The sequence below is a fragment of the Bombus pyrosoma genome, linkage group LG6, assembly GCF_014825855.1.
Source record: "Bombus pyrosoma isolate SC7728 linkage group LG6, ASM1482585v1, whole genome shotgun sequence".
In the NCBI taxonomy this organism is placed as follows: domain Eukaryota; kingdom Metazoa; phylum Arthropoda; class Insecta; order Hymenoptera; family Apidae; genus Bombus; species Bombus pyrosoma.
The window spans coordinates 1236627-1256552 of NC_057775.1; the positions used below are offsets into that span (position 1 = coordinate 1236627).

At 32.6% G+C, this 19926-nt stretch overlaps 1 protein-coding gene across 4 annotated transcripts in view; it reads right to left on the reverse strand.

Annotated features, from left to right (window-relative positions):
- The window catches only part of LOC122568494 (eukaryotic translation initiation factor 4 gamma 3-like), a 44730-nt gene extending 26532 nt beyond the window's left edge, over positions 1-18198 (reverse strand). For 3 of the 4 annotated variants that reach the window (XM_043728272.1, XM_043728275.1, XM_043728271.1), the window contains exon 1: positions 674-2955. In XM_043728272.1, the coding sequence (XP_043584207.1) occupies positions 674-1004 (331 nt within the window). In that variant the 5' untranslated portion in view covers positions 1005-2955. Of the gene's footprint in view, positions 1-673; positions 2956-16990 lie in introns of those variants that run through there. The other variant, XM_043728273.1, reaches the window with a different exon arrangement.
- Between the last annotated feature and the right edge of the window lie 1728 nt (positions 18199-19926).

Here is a 19926-nt window from a genome sequence, read left to right on the forward strand (position 1 = left end):
TGTATCATCAGATGAAATCGGTTCAAGGACACTTTTGACCTCCTTATCCTGTTACATGCTCTTCTTCTTACACATACCTATATAAGTTATTCTAATTATTTTAATCTCTTTTATTTTTTAATTTCAACAACTTGCATAAATTAATGGAAAACAATTTTTAGTAAATATTAACAGCAAGTAATCTATTATTAAATATGTGCAATTTGTTTTTTTTTTTTAATGACGTTAATAGAAGAACTTTTGTTAGATGTTTTAAGACTCAAAATAGCATATTTTTGAATGAAGTATCCTTGTACTAATAGAACATACATATGCTCAGAAAAAGTATAACAATTAAATTAATTTACAAAACAATACTGCTCAATCGATACATGTAGCTAGTCATTAAATTTTTAATAGACTGTTCAGTCAGTTAGTTCATTACATATGAATATTGTACGATTGAAATGCATATAAATATATATATATGTACATTGTACATATCTAAAGGTAGGATATGTATTTCGTTCGAATATTTTTTCAACCAGTTTTGTAATTTCATAAAAAAGAAGATAATATATTCGTATTTTGATATATTACTGCTATCAAGGAAGATATCATATGTAAAACGTCCGATATAATCTTCGTTCTCTTTATTTCGCCCTCGCTCTTCATTGGTTGTTCTTGTACTTACTAGCATTTGCAGTAACGACTCGATATTGTGGCGGTGCTTGTTGATGCTGGGTTTGTTGCTGCTGTTGCTGCTGATGACTCAGATGGTTAATATTAACAGTTAACTGATGATGGTTCAGCTGATGATTCAAGTGGGGACTCGGCGAGGGTGGTGGCTGATGGGCCGGATGCACGTGGTGATTGTGACCTGGCTGTGGATTTTGTGGGTGGGGGGCCGAAAGATGATGATGGTGATGGGGCCCTCCACAATGTGGCAAGAGACAGTGCATAGGTCCTACACCTACGGCTACACCCACTGCGCCCTCCTTAGAGACGCCATATCTCGAAACCATTCTTCCTGATGTACCTTTTTCTTCTTATCCAGCGTCAAAATTACGCACCGCCTTTGCCGATAAGATTGATCAAAAAAAGAACCGATCAGAACGAGCTGTTTCCGTCGATCCTTTCAAAAATCTTTTCAAATGACGAATTCATTAGGATTCGAACGATCGATGTTTTTACAAAAATATAATAATTAAAACTAATTCTGCATAAATTTCCAATCAACCAACTTTTTTTACCGTTGGAGTAGTGCTATCATACGTGTTCATTCGTTTATATTCTTAAATAACATACGCGAGATTGTATAAAAACACGTTTCTCAGTTAGCTGTGTCGTAAAAATAAGTAATGTTTTTCTTTGTCTCTTTCTTTGTTTCTTTTTTTGTTATTGTGTAGACGAGCACAAAACTAGTGACAGGTTCAATACATTGAACAAACAGACAATGGTGTCAAGTGCAAAGAGCTCATCGATATTTAACCGACACTACTTTCGTTGTCCACGAATCTCTCAATCGGCAATGCTGCACCATGATGTCATCATCTACTTGATCGACAATGTAACACAGGGCTTTACGAATGGAGTTCATCTATCGTGATAGTTGAATACGCCCTGCGGTGGAAGTCACAAGAGGTTTTCTTTGAAGATACTGGCAGTATTGTTGATTTTCCTTTCTTTCTTTAAATATTCATAAGGTTTCCTTTATTCGTACATGTATAGTCATTTCTGACTTTCTTCTCGAATACGATATTATACTTTTTCTTTTTCTCAAGTTTAATTAGTGGAATATATCTTGAATTTCACTTATTAAGGTATTTAACGCGAACCGCGCCATAAATCATGCCTGACAATGGAAATTCTTCAAGGCTAGGGTGAACGTAGATCAAATTCTTGAAAATTGTAAAAATTTGAAGAACGACGTAATTTCCATTGGTATAGTAATAAAAGGGATAAAATATCTCTTGACCAACATTTAATGGTATGATCGATCGATAGTCACCGAATATTTCTGCCTGAGACGTGTTTTATAGACAAAATGTCTGTACACGTGATGATCGGAAAACAACATTTTTCATTCGACACTTTTCAAAAATAGTATGACAAAAATAAATTCACTCGTGTGATTCCATTATTCAAGAAACGATCGCCCACAAATGAAATTTAATTTTCTGCCAGAAAATATCGCACTACCATATTGTTTTTGTTTCGTATCGATGCATGCAATGCCACTTGATGTAATAGACCCGCACTCAACTGTCAAAACTTGTCAACGTGGAGATGCACAAAGGTAAGAGACACGCTGAAACGGACGGACTATTGCACCTCTTCCATGCCAAAATCGATATTTAAGGCTCGACCGGCGTCTCCCTCTTCGCACCGCCCACTCCTGCCAGAGAAAACTTCCTGTTCACAGGGCACATAGGTTATGTCCACCGTAGATTTACCACTAAAACGGAATCAAGCGTCACCAAGAGTCCATTTCACAGGCCAGAAACCTTTAAATTTTTTTCGCACGTTTTCCTTCTTCGCTATTGTATTACTCAGGGAAGTCTCGAGACTTGATGATCGGAGGTATTCGGCCGCGTGCCGAAAAGTACCGAGTCGCGCGTTCTCTGTAGTTCTCCGTATCGAGATTTATGAACACGATAAAAAGCGCCGTAGGTAAAGAAGCGAATTGCTCGCAACACAATGCACACACGGAGACTTTAGTAACACTAAGAATATTCAATAGCACGCACGTTACATAGTCGAGAAGGAAAATGTATACGGGATGTAAAATTTAAAACTGAGCAGAGGAAAATCGAAAAGGCGTCAAATCCGTTCCTAGGTTGCGTGAGATTCTTTATACGGACACCATAAGGTTGTCCGAAAATGTCGTCCTTCTTCAAGGACTTCCTTGTTCCTTGTTCGATATTACAATCGAAGTATGGTATATATTTAACGATGCGTTTATAGCTGTGTAACGTGTGCACTCGGAGAGGGGAGAGATAAATCAACGAAGACGTGAAGACGAGCGTACCCTTTTGCAAGGGACGCGACGTAGACTGATGCAGGCTAGTCCTTCTCGCACGACCTACGAATCGCGACCCGTGGCCCCCTACTTGTTTCGTTCTGCAACTAAGGAGTGACAGGATCGTGCATCGATTTTAAAAGTACCCTTTGCTACATGACAATTTCAGGCATCTGATTTCTTTTCAATTCTTATAAATATAGTATCTCAATTATTCTCAATAAAGAATTAATTATAAGCTATTATTTATTAAAAGATACTATACAATATCAAATATTTTTAAAAAATCATTAAAAGAGCGAAATATTTATTATTAAGCACTATCTTTCTACTTTTCACTCATGAAAGTAAAATCCTTATTTTATTATATTTTAATTGTTATCGAAATAAATAAATGTCTATGTACAATCTCTTCAAATAAGTTTTTACTTTCAAATATACAAAAGTATATAAATATATCAGATTTTGATCACGTTGGAAAGATATTTTTTAAATAACATTACTTAGTATAGTTAGATCTGCCATTTTATATGAGTAGCGAAGTGAAGAATTCAAATTTCATAACTGTTAAATACACGTGTTGTAATACGGCCCTGAAAAGTAGTCAAACGCCAAACCCACACCGAGTCGAAGGTACAGCCGCGTGCGCAGACCAGTGGACAGAGTGCAAAGCCCTGCGCATGCGTAATGGACGTCGACACGGCAGACCCTTCAACTCGCATGAATGCAGTAGGCGCAGCCCCACGACACTTGAGGGTAAGATGACGTGCAGCCTTGTGCATGCGCGATATAGTCAATTCACCTTAACTTCGCCACGATGTCACACCCGTCTGTTTATACTTTGTATTGTTATGTGAGAATCAAATGTGCTTGTACATAGAATAGATATTCTTCAAATATTAATAGCAATATTTCAGAATTTCCAAAAATTTTATCATTTCAGTAGTAAAATTTCTTTAAAATTTTTAAAATAATAAAAATTCACATAAATACAATAGAAATTACTTTCTCGTAAATTCTGAATGATTAATTTTTTTCATTAATAATATTATCGAATTTATATTTCTCAAGTAAAATTATTTATTTATAATGTAATAAAAACGACCTATGATTTATATAAACGATATAAGTTTGGCAATCATTTTTATAGTGAAAATATTATTCAGATTTCTACAATTATGTTAAAGGACTTGGTTATTACATTCTTAATTTAATGCAGTATATTTTGTGTGAATGAAAGTTCAATGACGTAATATCGACATTTTTACGAATAATACAATTAATTTCTTACAAAAATCTCACAAAATATTTCTACGAGAGATAATAAGTAATATATTTATTAATTGTAATTCTACCCAGTTATACTACGGAAAAATGGAACATATTTGAAACAAGAGCTGCACACGTGGATTGACATCCTTTATCATTCTGCACTGCACGTTCCAAACAAATATGTATTATGACTCTGTATTATGCATCCCACAGTCCACGTCAAAGTCATACGTACAAACATACTTAAAAGTGCGATAAATGTTTCCTATCAATATCGCAAATATTTCTTTCCATCTTACTATATCATTTGAGTCATTTTCGATTCAATCATACTCTTATACCATTAAATAATTTTTCATGTTTGAGGAAAATATGTACCGTTATCCATACACATAATTTCTCATATTAATTTCATACAAAAGTCTTTCTTAAATCAAAAATCTTTTCATTTGTTAAAGCGAAAGTGAAATTTCAATATAAAAATTAGAAAACCATAACCCAGTTAAACCAATGTGTTGATTATTTAGTATCCTCTGTGTCATAATTAATCGTTATCTAAATATGCTTTTAAGAAATAATTTTTAATAATCATGAATTAGTTTTCATTGTTTAATCGATAAATACGACGAAGCAGCTGAAATGCTCAATCATTTGCAATTCAAGCTTCTCCATACGCGACAACAAACAATGATTTCATGAATCAAAACATGTATGTAATCATAGGATATATGCATACACTGGTACCAACAGTGAACGTTCCTCTATTATTGTCGCAAGAAAAGGGATGGAAGGAGTGTAGTATATTTCTTAATGACAATCAAGATGATGCGATGGAGCAAACAGAGGAAGTAAGAGAAGAACGAGCAGTCACGAAGATGCACGAGTGTATCCCATGCGTGGGCGAAAATGCACGAACGTGTGGATACAGAGAAAAGAAGAAACACAAGAGGCGTGCTCGGCTTCGTTCAAACAAGGAACAAGATCCGCGAATGATGTGTATAGGTTAGGTAGGTAACCCAGTTTCTCCGGTGCACCAGGCCAGGCTGCAGCAACGTCGTTCAGCGATCGATACGTATATGCACCCCGGTACTGCCCACAACCTAGATTCGCTTGTCTAGGATAGGTGCAAGAAGGGGATTGCGTGACCTACATCTTATGAACAAATGTTACGAAAAAATGATTTAGAGATACAACGTCAAAGTTCATTTATTAACAATGACACCATAGAATCGAGAGAATGATTCTCTTGTACTGGTATATTAAATTCAAATTTGATTTACGATTCTTATCCTCATATTATACTTAGGCCTTGATAAATATCTTTGAAATATTTTAATCTTGATACTGAGCTGACGTACTTGGCAAGTGAAGTTTAAGGTTCTGAGTAAAGCTTTCAGTGCCATCTGCGCATATACGTAAATGGTGTAATTTAAAAAATCTCATATATGTGGAATCAGAAATCATTTTTGCGATTAATAGGAAACATTTTGCATTGTAAAATGTCTTATCAACGGCAGTGAAAGATATAAATTATTGATTATTATTATCAAGAATATAATTGCATTAAAAATTTTGCAAAATCCTATTTTTGCAACTTTACTTAAAAGATTAAATCTCTTATTATTCAATGCTATAATCTAATTTTCAATACAATATTTTTTTTCAAAAAAAAAAAACAAAAAATATTGATTTTTCAGTTGAATGCATATATGTACATTTAAAGGATAATTTCAAAAATATATTTCCATAACGGCAGAAGATCTTTGCGTACAAAACGTCGCAATAGTGATAAGAAACAATCATTCAGCTTTTAGCCTTGAAATCGTAAAAATGCAGAGATCTATGTCCCTTGAATATAAAGCATCGAGCGAAAGAATTAATACCTATGCACACATACATCTCGTCTTTGCTTTGTGATGTACATGTGTATATACATAATGTACAAGACGCATATTTGCGTATATAATAGCGAATGGAGTCCAAACAGACAAGAAGAAAACCGTCTGGTCGCTTAAACAAAAAAGACCGAAGGATTTCGGGGGATGAAAGGTAAACTGTGCGTCGAAGACGTACAAAATGTTTTATAGGGAGGGCAAGGAAAGGGGGAGAAAAAAGGAGTTAGGTCGTAACCTCCAGCAACCTTTGGTTGACTCGATTCAAACATTTCACCCAGACGAGACGTAGTAGTTCAAAATCCTCTGGTGAAAACATAGCCACTGACTCATGTTTGCCAAAAGAATTCAAGGAAACCAGGCACGGTCACAAACTTTTCCGAAGTACACAATGATTCAGTGATAATTACGCCTAGATGAAAACTCTAAATTTTCGTGATTCATTCGATATACAAGACTAAGTAATCTTAAAACTGTTTATATGAAAAATATTACTCAAAAAGAAAAGATAACAATTCAGATACTGGTAGCTTGTAATATTTTCAAGAACGCATTTACTCGAACGTATTTCAGAGAAATATAAAACCTTTGATGTAGGATGTTGACCAAAAATGTGTGTGCCTTATAGAGATTCCATAGAAAAGACGAGGATCGAGATACAGGAGAAAAGTAGATACTGAAGATGCTCGCGGGCCATAGAAGTCGGTTTCCAGGGGTCTTTGAGCCCTCAAGCCGTTGACCTTGGAAAGGTAGCATGGAAATCTTGTGGTGTGAGAGCAGTAGTACTCTGCCTTTCTACGTGGGCGTTCGGTAGGAGGTTACAAGCCTGCAAGAGGAAAAAGGCTAGTCGCAAATAAATAGTAAAGGAGAGGAATAATGCCAGCAAACGTATGTCTGGATAAGCACAGAGAGTCTCTATGAAGGGAGGGTCGATATTTACCGGCTTTTCCCCTTCTCTCAGCCGGGCAACGACCTACCGCCCCTTGCGTATCCGTTAAATCCACTCTTTTACCCTTCGTATCGCTTTCTGTCTTACATTCAATTTCTCTCTTCTCCCAGCCCCTTCGTCGTTTCTGTCCCGAGGCACGTTCAACCGCCTATAAGCATTCTCCTTCTCCCTTACTACCCTGAGTGTCACTACGTTACACGTTATTGTGTCCTAACCCTGAAACGACCCAACTTGTGTCCCTTGAGATGTCCAACTACCAAGAAAGGTACCGTGGTCAAGAGCGGGGACTCGACCATGGCTCATCCAATACACGTGAGCACAAAACAGGAAACCCCCATCACCCTATTATAAATCATCTGCCTTAAAAATATCCAAATGTTGAATAGTACAATAGTATACAAAAATACCAATTTTTACAAGTTCAATTTAATTATTCATGGTATATTTATGTAATTGTAAATATGCATACTTAAAAACCAGTTTCAGTTATCGCTTCAGCTAATATTGTTTAGCTCTGATGGGAACGTAAGGCTACTTTTATAGTTTGTTTTTTTGCATAAAACCATCTTGTGACAAGAGCGGTACGAAACAAATATGTTTAACACGTTTATAAATGTATTTTGAAGTTCAATGTTAAGTACGTCTAGCGTAGTAAATGGATATATTAAATATTACAAGCAATACACGTAAAAATAGTAACAGAAAATGATAATACTAACAAATTTTAATGTGTAATACGTATGTACATCGATATTACTTAAAATTTTAGTATGAATTACAGCACGATGCTGTACTGCCATCTGTGCGTATCAACGAACAAATCAAGGAATTCCGCCAACTCGGTCGGTAAAGAAATGTGCAATTCAAAATGATTTTTTCTAACAGTTTAATGTAAGTTCAATTAAAAACGTAACAACAATGTATACCTACGTAAAAAGATCCGAAAATATTGATTTTATTTATGTTAAATTTATGAGCTATACTGCGTGTATATAAATAATGGATCTAATATTCTACATTCTACGTTTATTCTTTCGTACGTTCATAGTTTTCAAAACCGATAATTTTTTTTAACCAGAAACCTGACTACTTTCTTATTACCAATATCGAAAGTAAAATGCAAATGGGTACATTATATGATAATAAGATGACGAAAATCGTTATGATGAATATTTTAAACGATCGCGTATGTATTCTGACATCTCAACTTCTCTAATCAGGATCACGCAGTAGAAGTGTGCCCTGGTATACATAATTGTGCCGAATGAAACTCAAGCGGAAGTAACAATTTTACTGACTGATCTAAAAACATCTCTCCTTTGTTCGTATTTTTGTTCCTACTTAATCGTTTTATAATGAAAATCGCCAAAACATTAAAGAACAAAAATAACAAACGCTATTATTTTGTCAAACGATTGTTATTCTTATTATTTAATTATTATATCATGTACATATGCAAACATATATGTACATATATGTACATATGTAAACATATTATTATACAACAAGAAACACAATGAATATGATAATGAGTTCAAAAGAAAAGTATTATGATTCAAGGTTCGTGTGTGTGCGTTTGTGTGTAAGTAATCACAATTTCTAATCTATCGCTGAAGTACATTATATACTGTGAAACTGCCTTACTGCTTTTCTAGCAAGATGCAGCCTCTGATACAAATTACTGTGTGTATTTAGGAATGAATCAGGTTGCATAAATCATGATGCATCGGTCAAGCGGACGTAGAGAGACTGAAGCTACTTCGATTCCAGACTTGACTTGCGTTTACATAGTACATATCAAGTAGCAAGGATATTTATTAAAATTTAAAATTTCTAGTAGAAACTTCAAAAGTAAAATATAAGTACAGAAGAAAATTACGCATTTCTCAAAAAAATTAATTATTCTGTATAAAAATTTTCTATGTTTTCGAGATATAAGGTCAAAATTATATGTGAATAGAAGAAATGATAAAATCCTTGATTGAAAAATGTAGAGAAATAAATTATATAATAATCAAATAATATATAAGAGTTAAAAAAAACTTCTTTCACCTCAGTACATAGAGCAATGAATGCTTCAAATGTAAATTTTTATTGCATAGTAATAATATCAGTCAGTAGTATTACTGTATCTGCCACCTGAGGCAGTATCAAATGTAAGTACAGTTGAGCGCACTGTTCGAAATTTTGAGTGGTCGTCCGTTTATGGCACGGACAAGTCCATTCTCTTCTTTAGAAAATTCCAAATTACATAGCTCCCCGAGTTGTAAACCTAATGACTCCGAGGTCAAGTAAAAACCCCCGGGAAAGGATCAGTCGAAAGGGCACGATGGTCAGAAGAAACCCAACTGTTGGTAAGGAGAAATCGTACCGTACGGGTAAAATAATTCACTTCCAACAAGATCTTACCACCGCCGTGTTCATAACATTACACATTACTCTAACACTCGATCTATTAAACCTCCTCCACCTTGAGCGTTAAGTCATTCAAGGTACGCGATATCGACCGATCGCTCTTTAGTCGATAATTCGCAATACGCATCTCACATGAAACTTATACTATTAAACTATATAATATCATTAGTAAGTAAAATTTGACAAGTCACAAGTTTGGTAACAAAATAAATAGGATTTTACAAATTACATGTTATCTGATCGAGTCCTCATCTCGAATTATATAGCGAGGTTTAGCATTATCGTACGTAAGATACTTAACACGTTGGTCGCCCAGCGTGATTCAGCTAAGTTTCCTGCGGGGCCCAAATCCGACCGCCGATAAACGTAACTAAATAAACATAAATAGGGCGATAAGCTGGAGGTCATTGTTTATCGCCTTCGATTCATTGTACAGAAAAGATTATTCTGTTCTGAAATAGAGAAAGCGATAAGCTTTCCAGCTAAAGTATTGCGAAAGATCTTATGGCAGATATCTCAGATTTTTCATTTAGTCGAGAAGCATACTTGTGATTTTTTCACCCTCAAAATCTTCAGTAAACAGTGTGAAAATATATTTGAAAGTGAGGATAGTAGTGATGACGGAGTCTACAACTATTGTTCGAAGTGCCCAAAATCAGCCCAAATGTGTTTGGAATGTTTTAACAAATACCATGCGATATAGAATAATGTAATATATTATCCAGAATATAAATTAATAAAAAGTATGGTATAATTTGTTTTTAATATTTTTATGTTGTATATCTTATATATAATATCGTATATTTAATTAACTCGAACAAGAAGTGCGTCACTATATACTTTGGTGACAGGGCCCCCACGGAAGTATACCCGTCATATAGATATGTGCGACGTGGCGACAAACGTGTTAAAGGATTAGTTCATTCTATAAACGCTCATTTTTCGCGTTTAAATGTTCGCGCGCATATCGGAAAGTGGATAACGCCTACCATTGTCAATGGGTATACTTTTCAGATGCTTCATTCATTTTGGATATTTCCAAGGAACACGTATTTTTCTTGTAATTTCATCGCAGAAAAATATCTCCGAACACTGTAAAGACTTCTCTGGAAGAAATAGGTTGCCTCTTGCACCCAAACTTGAAAGCAACTATCTTATCCTGCATGCAATCATAAAGCACTGACATCGGCATTAAGTGAAACTGCTTAATGCATATAGTATAATCATCATGAAGGCATCAGCATTCTTTATTCGTACTATATTACGTAACGAAATATAATGTGTTTTAAAAATCTGAAACCCGAAATTGAAACAAAATCCATTATTGAAAATTAGATTAAATAACAGTATGAACTTCTAACTTCAAAAATTTGATACAAGTATAGTTGCAAATTATTTCAGAAAACTAAATCTATATCTAATAATTCCAGAATTTAATATATTTTCTTTCCCGGCGAAGTAAACTGTTTTTTTTTTAAATTAAAGAGTAAAAAATTATTACATGTTTTCGCACGTATATACATATACATATATATAAATATATGTATATATAAGTTATATTAATTACAGTACCAATAGAGCAATAAAATGAAGAATTTAATAAGTGTATCAATGTCAACAGTGTGCCCAATTCTTAATTGTGATTTTGAAGAAAAAGTCTTCTTAGTAAATATAACGATCACAAAACGATCAGAACAGAGATAAAGAGAGAAACAAACGCTAAATAACTAATACGAAATAAATATGAAGTATAATAAAGAATAAAAATTGAAAAATTATTGAAGAAGAAAATACATCGAGTGATAAAAATATAAAAGCATGGCTCACGTAATAGTGCAAAATTTTTGTTGATTACTTACAACATAAAATTAATATCTTCCTCAGAAAAATGTTTATGTCTTTACTTTTACATAAATAAGTTCACCTCAACTTCTTTCATTTGTTTTTTTCAAGTATGCATATGTATTATTTACAATTGTACTAAGTGCATAAGTATAATGAGCTAATCATGTTTGACCTATAATCTTCTTCTGGATTAAAAATATAAAAGTAACAAAGATAAATCTTGCGTTATTTAAGCAAATGAATAAGAGAATAGATAATTTTTTAACAAGTTTCTAATCTATTGTAGAAAATACTTAGGAAATCGACAATACTCATTAAAAAATAAACATTAATAATTTTTCTCACTCCGTGTGGAATCATGTTTTCCATATTTATATTTACTATAGAAATGCTACGATAAATACTTTTTTGTTCTGTATGTATGTAGAGGTACTTGGAAAATCGATGATAATCTTTAAAAAATTTGAAATCTTTTTGCTCGTTGCGTATGAAATCATATTCTTAATATTTACATTTATTATAAAAATATTATGACAAATAATTTTTTTAATAGATAGTCTGCATTAAAATGAATAAAATAAATGATAATAAGCTATGAAGAATACAAAATATGTAATGGTTAATACATACGCGTACGCATGCATCAACACAAAAAGTATTTAGTGATATATAAAAGTGCACTTTCTACCAGGAACTATACAGAACCTGGTTTACCAACCGATATGACATGAATATGTTAAATGTCACAATGCTTAGTCGCTGTAAACTTGCTATGAATAAATTATATAACATGTAATAAGTTCTCGGTATCAAGAATATTATTTTAATGAATTTTCGAATGATTTAATCAACTATATACAAAAATAATGTAAAAAAAAGTGTAAATGATATAAATGAAAGAAATTAGTACTATAGATACACGTATGCATTTTTTGAAAGTAGAATTTTTCTTTTGTAACAGAAAATATATAATGTATCTATATATATATAAATACATTGAAAATAAAAATGCTACAAATTTGAGTGTAATGCTATTGAAATATGAAATCATAAGAGCCGATGTTCGCATTTTGGTTTATGTGACTTTTACCGCATTGCTGAAGAGACCGTGCGATTAGCGTGGTATAAACTTCGTCAACGTAAATTTCGAGATTCTTTATGCTAAAATGCATTCTCCTTTCCTACGAAACTATTTATCATTATATTTTTTAAATTGTCCGTTTTCTAATTTTTTATTTGACTAATTATATTCATATAAAGATGTATTAACAAACAAAAGTTTCAACGAAAATACATTTATAATTATTCATTCTTCATTATTTTCTAATGATATTTTATGCAAATAAGATACCATTCTATACATATACATATAATAGAAACAAAAATAAATACTAAATACTAGTTTTTTTATTAATTCAAACAATGGAATTATAGCAGACTTATCAACAAATATCAAAACTTAACTGCTTGTTTCAACACGAATTCATATTCAAATTAAAAAAAATGCAGAAAGATGTATTAATAGCATATGTATACAAACATTTTCAATACTAACATAGATATCAATCATCAATCAACATGGATATCAATCATCAATAACAGAATTGTGACAATTTTTTCTTTCTATTCATCATTTAGAAAAAATTCTAAGCTTCAATAATAATAAACAATTTTAGTAGTAATAAATTTTCCAAAAATGATACTAGAGAAATATTATTTTCCTATAGTAAAACTACCAATGCCATTGAATTGATCCATCTACAGATAACGTACTAGTAGTGAATAGTGAAGAAGTATTGTAGAATATTTCTTAGAATATTCGGATTTAACAAATTCAAAAAGGAAACAGCAATTGAGCGCAACGGGACCGTAAAAACATAGTTGTTGAAGAGGCGAAGAGATCAGTAAGAAGCAGGCAAAGTACGGTTAGTTTCTCTCCGGATGTCTGATGGCCTCTTTCTCGTACAAGCGGCCTTGCCAGGAATGCACATTTTCTGCCTGTTTGCCGTTTGACGTTTACTTTGGCTTCGATTCGAATCGATGCACAGACGTCTGCCACCTTTCACCCATCGTCTCCTAACCACGTGATTGTACTTGTTATCGTTCAATTTCGTCATTATGCTTATTATCACGCAGACTATCCTAGGAACTTTCGGTAGCGATTTCCAACTTTTTGTCGAATATCTCCTTCTTTCTCAATTAACCTTCTTACAGCTCAAAAGAATAACATGTTACTTGGAAAATACCTAACAATGAGAAACTTCTACACATACAGTGGGTAACGAAAATATGTGAACGACGTAGTGCGAAATAATTCATTATGTAAAAATTGGACAATGGATTGCGTTATAGAAAAAAATAAAATAAAGTTATAGAAAACATTTATTACATTTAATCGATCATTTATTTAATAATGTAATAAATATTCTTATTTGTAATTTATTCGTTACAGTATAAACATAATTTTATTTTTAATGAATTATTTTTTCTATTGCCATACTTTTTTTTTAGTAATGAAAAGAGCATTTACAATCATATCCGGACTGTAAAATTCTTGGTCTGAATGTTTCTTTCCAGGAGTATTTTAGTTTGCTAAAGTTGAAAATGAGGCTCATTTTGCACGGAAATGAACGATTTAAAACTCCGTCGTAAATTCAGGTAGTATCGGGGAAAAGGGCCTAAGATATATCTAATGAACCATAAACAATGTCCCGAGAGCCGATGGGCCCATCAATGTGCCGTCGGTCCTTCAATTGAATAGTTTCGTAGAAAAGGTCGTAGAAAAGAAAAGGTGACCCTGGCCATGAGCGGTTGCGGAACATGTGCGTGAAGGGTCTAAGAAAAGACAAAAGGGATGCGAAGGCAGTGAGTGCTAATCGGGAAGTCAGTTAGTTGTTGAGAAATCGAAGAGAATCAATCGAGAAGTCAGAGAGTGCGAGTTGCGTTGTCGAGGTTCGCGTGAGAGAGAACGTTGGATCCATTGTGGCGAGAATTGTCTAGATTGTAGCGTGTTATTGCGATTAGTTCATATTAAACTACCATCGTTTTTCTGTCTATATCTGTACAATCCATTCATTGTAAATAAATTACAAATATCAGGATATAATAACAATATATTCCATAGACGATATTATCATTTATAAACATCTGACCGATAAAGATCGTAACATTAGAAATCCGCATAATCAGTCGCATCACAGTGGCCCGAAAATATAAAGTAACCCAAACCTAACTTAATAAATTTAAAACTTATGATTTAAATGTATACAAGGTGTACCATACAGTAAATCAAGACATTAAGAGTACTAAATTTTTAAAAAGTCTCGTTAAGATCCATAAGAATGTCACGCATCAACAGATTGACTGAAATTTTTTATGCCTTATTTCCGTAAAAAGCGACGTTCATTTTCGACTTCAGCGACCTTAAAAATCCCTAAGTGTCACTTTAACCGAATACTTTGCAGTCCGGATACAATAGAAGAGCCTGAAAAATTACCTAATAATATAAGAAAAATTTTATTAAAAAATTTATTCACAAACATAATTCTATTTTTACTCAACCATTTTTTTCTGTTGCCGTATTATTGTGCAATAGTAGGAAAAATGTTATTTCATACAGAAATAATTGAATGTATACATATATACATTTTCAAAATATCATCGAATGGCTAACAAATAATAAGATACTGATCAAGTACATCTACAAAATGTCTAGATATAAAATTATTTGGGAATCAATAAAATTGATACTTGTGCTGATCTATTGTGCTGTTATTTAACTACCTATCCAAACTATTATTAATAATATAGAAAGAGAAAGGATTTCCGCAATGATATTTCAACACAAGCAAATAACTAGTTTCTAATGAACGCGAAAATTAGTGACTGCTTCTGACGGTACATGTGTGTGCATTATTGCACTCTCTGCATATATAGAGTAAAAGAATAATATTATTAAAACAACAAACAGGTAACTATCGCAGAATGCAAAATTGTACAAGGTACAAAGAAATATTACAGTACGTAAATGAAAGCATAGTTTATTATTTAATATTTCTAATGATGGAATTAAAATTTTATTTGAAGACAGATTTACGTTGCACTCATACAGAAGTTGAATTATACGTATAAGAAATCCACAAGATGAACTAGTGACCTGAAATTTACATAAAATCCAATCCAAAGCTAGGTTTCCAGGTTGGATTGCGGAATCAGCGGGATTACGTTGCAAAATTCATATCCTGATGTAGGAAGTTTCAAATATTTCGTAAGTATTGAAGTTACAACTTCCATGTACACAACATTTCAGGTGTAATAGAAAAACAATAAAAAAAACTTTGTCTTTCTTTTTTTTATAATAAAATCATAATGTAAAAGAAGAGGAAAAGTAAAGGAAAGTATTAAATCTCTTAAGCAGATGCTTGAAAATAGAACTGTTCTTCAATTATTAGAAGAATATTGCAATTAGATATTGAAATTATTAAGAAGCGTATCTAATTAAAACAATAAAAATAACAAAATTGTTATGTCTGCGAAATCATGGTTCAGAATCAGACGAACGTGTCTATTTTATGCATGTGCTATTCAATGGAACTGAACAGCTGGCAAAATAAATATTAGAATACAATTTTAAACAATAATACGCGCAAATTAATTAGAAGCGCATCTATATGGCAAGTTTTATTTTATTGAGACCTCAGTATTATGCAATTTCGTCCATGATGGCCTTTATAATAAATAGATATTACCCAACAAGACGAGACAGAAGACCTTGACAATCTCAGTAGAATCTTAACCTAACAGTGAACAGTAATTCTTTTATTGCATGTTGTATTGTAATAAAGCGCTATTAGAAACCCATATTCGTGATAACTACGATTTCCAGAAACTATAATTGGAAATATGAAAAATTACTCATCGCAAAAATTAAAAGATATTATAAAGAAAAATCATATGCAGCTTTTAACATAGACGTCTGTAAGCATGTAAATAAGTAATAAAAAAAAAATAAATTTTATCTATGAACAGATTGACTACGGAAGCATAATATAAACATAAATAAATTGTTACATATATATATAGTAGTTGGATCACTTTAAAGCAAAGTTTTAATGTTATATATCGTACATTTTTGTAGTTTGATGTCAACAATTTAAAAAATATTGGACGATCTTACAAATCGTACTCTCTTATACACGTGACACATCCAGCTGGTAGGCAGTTAGCTACGTCGTCACTTAGCAAATGATTACTGACTCACGCGACATCTTCCGAAATCTATTGTAAGTATGTATCATTTCATCTGATACCAGAATTAAAACTTTCAAAGAATTTTAATTTATTCATCGGAAAAATAATAAATTGTTTTAACGTACAACAAATACAAAAGAGTACAAATAAAAACATTACTTAAAATTTCCATACGAATCAGAATTAATTGAAAATTGAATGGTACAGTATGAGAAGTCTGTTGCAAATGCTAGTAACGAAGCACATTACTATCTATGAGATGAGCATCAGTTCGTAGATGAATTATATGAACGATGTGAAAACATTCGATCATTCGAATAGAGGCAACTGTCCCTACACCGCAACATAGCGTGACATTCAACTTACCTATCACCGTGGACATTTTTCGCCTTATGTGCTGTTGTACGTCTTGTCCAAGTTTTCTTACGACCGTTATTGCTAGTGATGGTAAGAAACAGTGACGATTGAGAACATCTTTAGTGGCGTGACTGCCTATTGGTGATCCTATCCACTTTCGTTCTCAAACATATGAAGGTAACACACGAGATCTCTCTTCGTGAAGAATATACGCCTCGTATGGCGCAAATATTTGAAAGAACAATGAACTATCTGAATGAATGGACACTCCTCATGCTTCGCAAACGAAAAAACCGCTCGTCGAAATTATATAACCTCCGCGGCAGCAAAGACGATATGATACTAGCAAGACAATGTTTTTGTGCAAGTTAGTAACCACGAGACCCGGCAATACCACTGCTGCTACTGTTACTACTATCGTAAAACTCACTCTCGGTACGGTAAATCACCAAGTTTTAAAAAGACTGTTTCACTTGTCAAGTACCAACCAATATTTTCTCGCACTCTTCCTTACACGTGATATTCACATTATGTGATAATTACAACAAACATGTTCTGTTACTTAAATTCACGCACTTTTAACACACGCTTTTAACGACCATATGTTGTTTGTAACGATAATTCCATACGTAATACACAGATGACACAATTTGTTTATTAACAAATGTTACCATACACAAAATACAAATCGCAAAATTTTCACGTATAAGCGAACTATATTGATAAAACGTTCTAGAAAAAAAATGTACTTCTGACTGTGGTATTTCAAATCATAAGATTATAGAGATAGCCTTGAAAATACAACTCCTTAAGAAGAAAATTATGACGTTTCTTTTATGGTATTACGCACAATTTCTTGTTGTATTATCGTAAACTTTTGTATACTCGCGGTGAAATTATACACGATTATTTTCACTATAAGCTAAATAAGAAAAAAAAGAGAGCGAGAAACGCGTGTACCGTGTGGCTTGATTGCCACATGTACACAGACTATGCACGATATATAACCGAACTCAATGTTCGAGTGTTTCCGTACGCCTTCGCCTAGTTAGCTATGTTGCCTCGCTTCATCCTACTCTCCTTCTCTCTTCCTTTTGTGGGTTCTTTCCCTATTTTCTCTTGGGATACATCTTCGTTCATCCTTTCACATAACCCATATATCTATTATTTTTACTGTTTTAATTCACCCATTAAATAATCCCTAATTTACTGGAAGAAAACTGTTCCGTAAGATTCAACAGATTGTTCCCCCACTCTCTCACCTACGTTTGTTTTTATTTATATCCGCATTCAGTATATTATCATTTTCCTTGTTATTTCTTATTTTCTTATTAGATTTTTTTTAAGAAAGAAAGAATCCGTATCGAAATTAAAAACTAAAATGTAAAATAAAATAAACCAAGAAGCCATGGATTTAAGAGAACTAATTAATAAGTATAAAAACAGATTATCGTATCGATGTAATTTAATAATAACGTCAAGTGTTTTGAATAAGGTCATTTCAAGATCGATTAATATTTGTATTTACAATATGTAAATCAATATATCAAAAAGAAAATAAGAATTTCCTCTCAATATAATTCTAATTCGAATCGCTATTTTAATTATCTCCTATTTATGATCCATAAAGTATAATATCAATACAAATATCTCTGACACAAGCTTATAATTGCAGAAAAAATTCGTTTTCCAAATATTGGAAATTTATTACGTAAATCGTTTAGTTTCAAACGAATATCTCAAAAAATACTTTTAAAGTGTATTATTATGTAATTTATCTCGTGGAATAATGTAACTTGTAAAATTTTTAACTATATTAGAAAAATTGGAACCTAAATAAATCCGACACATCGAAAAGTAGTACAACTCGCATAATTACGATGTTTCTTCTATGGCTTCCATAATTTCATTAAGTTAATTTTCTTGTATGTTTGGTCGTCAAGTATATATTGGCAAAATGAAATAATTTGCCATCTACAGAACATGTTTGTCTATAACACATGGACAAATCGTTAAGTATTAAAAAATATAAAGTTATTAAAAAAAATAAATATTAAGCAGATGCAACATATTTAAGAATGAAATAAAAAATTACAAATTGTATTATATCTGTACAACAAATATGGCGACAAAATAAATAAATTGTTAACAATTATTTAAAAATATATTGTTTAAATTAAAATTTTAAATGGATATATCAATATATTACTTTTAGAACAAAAGTACACTTTTACAAATCGTAGAAAATTTATCAATCAACTTGCATATATGTATGTAGGTATTGCTTCCTTTGTTCAGAGTTCTATTATTCTTTAAGTAATATTTTAATAAAATAAATATTAAAACCAAAGAAAATAAAAATTAATAGATATAAAATATTGTTAGATGGAAAATAAATGTGTCCTTGTAGACATTTTTGCGAAATGTTTCTAATGCATAGCCACATGGACCGCATGGCTATTCTAACCTCAAAACTTAACCTCCTTCCAGTATTTAACCAATATATTAAATTTTAATCGTGTAGAAAAGCATATACACACAACAAATAACAAATATCTGGCAGCATGTATAAAAATTAAGTGAAATTAAAAATAAAGTTGACACTATTGTAATTTTGTACTCACCAGCATTCGGTACAAAACGCGCTGTATTCGTTGTAACCACGGTGTTATAAGCTTGAGGAGAATGAACACTTGGTTGATTGACGTTCACTATGAGTTGAGGTTGATGCTGTGGCGGATTATGATGCGGCTGTGAATGATGCTGGTGATGTTGGGGCAGGTGGTGATGTTTCCCCTTCGTTGGCATGCTCATCGCAGGCGTAGGCCTCCTTTCTTTAAACTCTCCACTACCTTCAAAGTTTGTTGCCTTATGTGGCTCGCTGAGGTCCTCATAGGTACGTTATTTTCGCACGTGGGTAGTTAAGTGTAATGTTTGTCGAAAGA